Below are 3,101 nucleotides of genomic sequence, written 5' to 3' on the forward strand. Positions count from 1 at the left end.
AGCATCTCCCCAGCCCTTAAGATAATGTTAAGCTGGCATGCACATAACCCTTTGTAACTGTTTCCAGTGCCAGCAGGGCCAGCATTTACTGGATTAATTAATGAACATGTAAGTCAGTTAACGATGCAGAATGAATGGTTGAATATGCGAATCAGCCTACAAGGACATGAGAAGAGAATGACTGAGTAGGTGGGGGGGAGACGGAATGAGTGAACCTATGAATAAATGCAAGAATAAGTAGATAAATGATTGAGAAGTATGAAAAAAAGACAGCCTCCCTTCTGAGAGTTTCCCTAGAATTCCTGCTCCAGTCTCAGACATTCCTTTTCCTGTAGGAATGTGGTGGCCTCTGAGGTCATCTCAGTGACAGCATCTCCAGGGATCTCTGCACCACACCAACCATCCATGAGCCACTGCCTCTTGTGAACTCTGATCCAGACTGAAGCCACCCAACGTGCCATAGGACATCCCCCCATGATGACAACCAATAATATTTTCCCAGCCTCAATGCCAGTGACCTATATCCTGCTCCAGACATCTCCAGAAGCCTCCAAATCCACCAAATCTTCCAAGACCAACAAATCCAAGGCACAGGACCCAGTCAGAAATATTTCCAAGCAGCTCTCAGAGAACTGTGGATACTACCTTTCTGAACCTAAAAACTTCTACTGCCTTAACCTGTGTCTCTTTGCAGCAGGGAAGCTTTTGGCTGCAGAGCCGCAGATATACGTCCCTATCCCCAAGGCCACAGAAACCTATATCCCTGAGGATCCCACAGCTAGGCTTCAACTGACATATCAGGCATGTGGGTTCAGAAAGTACATCAACCCAGCCCTGGGCCCTCCTAGGAATGTACCCACTATGTCAGTCATGAAGACACCCTCTGCAGATGCCTTGAAGGTACCCTCTGTATCAGTCATGAAGACAGCCTCTGCAGATTCCATGAAGGTACCCTCTGTATCAGTCATGAAGACACCCTCTGCAGATTCCATGAAGGTGCCCTCTGTAACAACCATGAAGACACCTTCTGCAGATGCCTGGAAGGTGCCCACTGCATCAATCTTGAAGACACCCTCTGTAGATGTCATGAAAGTATCCTCTTCAGCAATTGTGAAGGCATCCTCTTCAGTGGTTTCAAAACAATCCTCTGCAGAGGCCATGAAGCCAAGAACCAAGACTCAACCAAAGAACCAAAAGAAACAAGACAAAGAAAAACATTGTCTCTGTCTTGACCTGGTGCTTATCAACCCAAGCCGGTCAGCTCCAGACATCCAGCATTTCTCTATTCCAGAAGCCACGGAGGTCACCATATCAGGAGCCCATGTCATTTGTTGAGCTACCATACAATAAACATCTGTCTGCGGTGTCTGTCTCCTTCGTTGAGGCTAGTTGCTCCCAGCTGTGTGGGCTGCGTATTGTATAAGGTCAACCTGCATCAACGGGAGTGTTGCTATAGATATGTGTCTTTGCTTTGACACATCATCCAGCAGATGGCAGTAACGTGTCTTGGAGAACCAGAGGCTTATAATGAAAGAAAAATATCAAAAGAGCTAGAAGTGGCCTGGAGCTGTAGCTCAGTTGGTAGAACGATTGTCTAACACGCATGAAACCCTGAGTTCAAGACCCAGGAACTGCATGAACTGGGGGGTGACATGCGTCTGTACTCCCAGCATTTAAGAGGTGAAAGTAATCAAAAGTTCAAGATAATCCTTGGCTACATAGAGTTTCTGAGGTCAGCCATGGCTCAAGATTTGCCATGCAAACCTGGTGACCTGAGTTCAACCTCTGGATCCTATAAAAAGGTAGAAGGGCAGATGTGACTCCACAAAGTTGTCTTCTGACGCATGTGTGGCATGCATACACCCACACACACTGAGGTGCAAGGTCTGAAACCAGGAAGAGAGAAGGGTCACAGGAGCCTGGGAGGTTGACGAGAACATAAAGCATGATAGACAGATAAGACTGTCTTATTTGCAAACCTTACTGACAAGCACATGGGCTACTAGATAGGCAGGCACCAGCACACAGCAGACGTAAGCACACACTCAGACTGGCATGTAGGCCACATGGAGGGAGGCACACAGATCTCCAGACAGCAGGCTGGCAAAGGTGAAAGTAAGAGCTCTCACCTCTAATCCAAAGGCCTTATTTATGTAGACTCACAAAAGTGGCATTCTGTCAGAAATAGTTAAATTTACAAAGATTATATCACCGTTTCCCCAGACATCAAATATACACCTTTTTTTTTTTACCAGCTGCATATCCATATCAGTGCCATGTTGTCTAAACATAGACTGGCCTCTGCAACCCTCTGCCCCCTACACACACACAACCATGCACACACAACAGCAATAAATAAAGGCCGGTGGTGGCACTGGCAGATGCTTTTCCTGGGCAGGAACATGATGCTCCAAGAAAAGTGGCATCCCTACCCTGCCAGTGCCAACCTAGCCAGGAACTAAATTCTGAGACTCCACTTGTTCATGTGCAAAACGGGGTAATAAACACCTCATTGTGTGGTTGAGAGTGTGGCATGAGATTAAATCATTTACCCCAGTGCTTCAACACAGATGGCGCTTAAAGACAACCACATGGGAGGCCAGCAATGGACCAACAGAGTGACGCTTCACCCCTAACCTGTTGGTTAGTCTTGATGGTCAGGTTGGGCAGTACTAAGCAATTCATGCAGTGTGCCTTCACCTGTGTCTGCAAGGGCTCTACTTGGGAGGACTAAGAAAGGGGACGATCTGCCCAGAATGGGCGGCACCATCCTGTAGGCTGGGGATTTGGGGAAAATAAGAGGAAAAAGAAGGGAGCGTGTCAGCACAGGCGTTCTCTCTGTGTCCCTGTCTTTCTGTCTCTCCGTCTTTTTCTCTGTGTCCCTGTCATCTTTCTGTCTCTCTGTGTCCCTGTCTTTCTGTCTCTCCATCTTTCTGTCTCCTGCTTTGCCATCATGATGTGAGATGTCGGCTCTGCCATGCCCTCCACCATGTGAAATAATAAATCCTTCTGTTGCCATCTAGGGATCTGGCTTGGGTTTATTTTCTCTACCAGCTACAAATTTGAAAGTAAACCAGACAGTGGTGGTGCACTCCTTTAAT

The 3,101-nt window shown here is 47.1% G+C and overlaps 1 protein-coding gene across 1 annotated transcript; it reads left to right on the plus strand.

The window, feature by feature from the left end:
* Window positions 1-477: 477 nt before the first annotated feature.
* Window positions 478-1,335, plus strand: LOC121457689. The gene is made up of 2 exons (XM_041666610.1): window positions 478-1,044; window positions 1,117-1,335. The coding sequence occupies exons 1-2, from the start codon at window positions 478-480 to the stop codon at window positions 1,333-1,335; spliced, it is 786 nt and encodes a 261-aa protein (XP_041522544.1).
* The last annotated feature ends 1,766 nt before the right edge of the window (window positions 1,336-3,101 follow it).

The sequence above is a fragment of the Microtus oregoni genome, unplaced genomic scaffold, assembly GCF_018167655.1.
Source record: "Microtus oregoni isolate MIOR12 unplaced genomic scaffold, Mior012 000016F_ref0000370, whole genome shotgun sequence".
NCBI lineage: Eukaryota > Metazoa > Chordata > Mammalia > Rodentia > Cricetidae > Microtus > Microtus oregoni.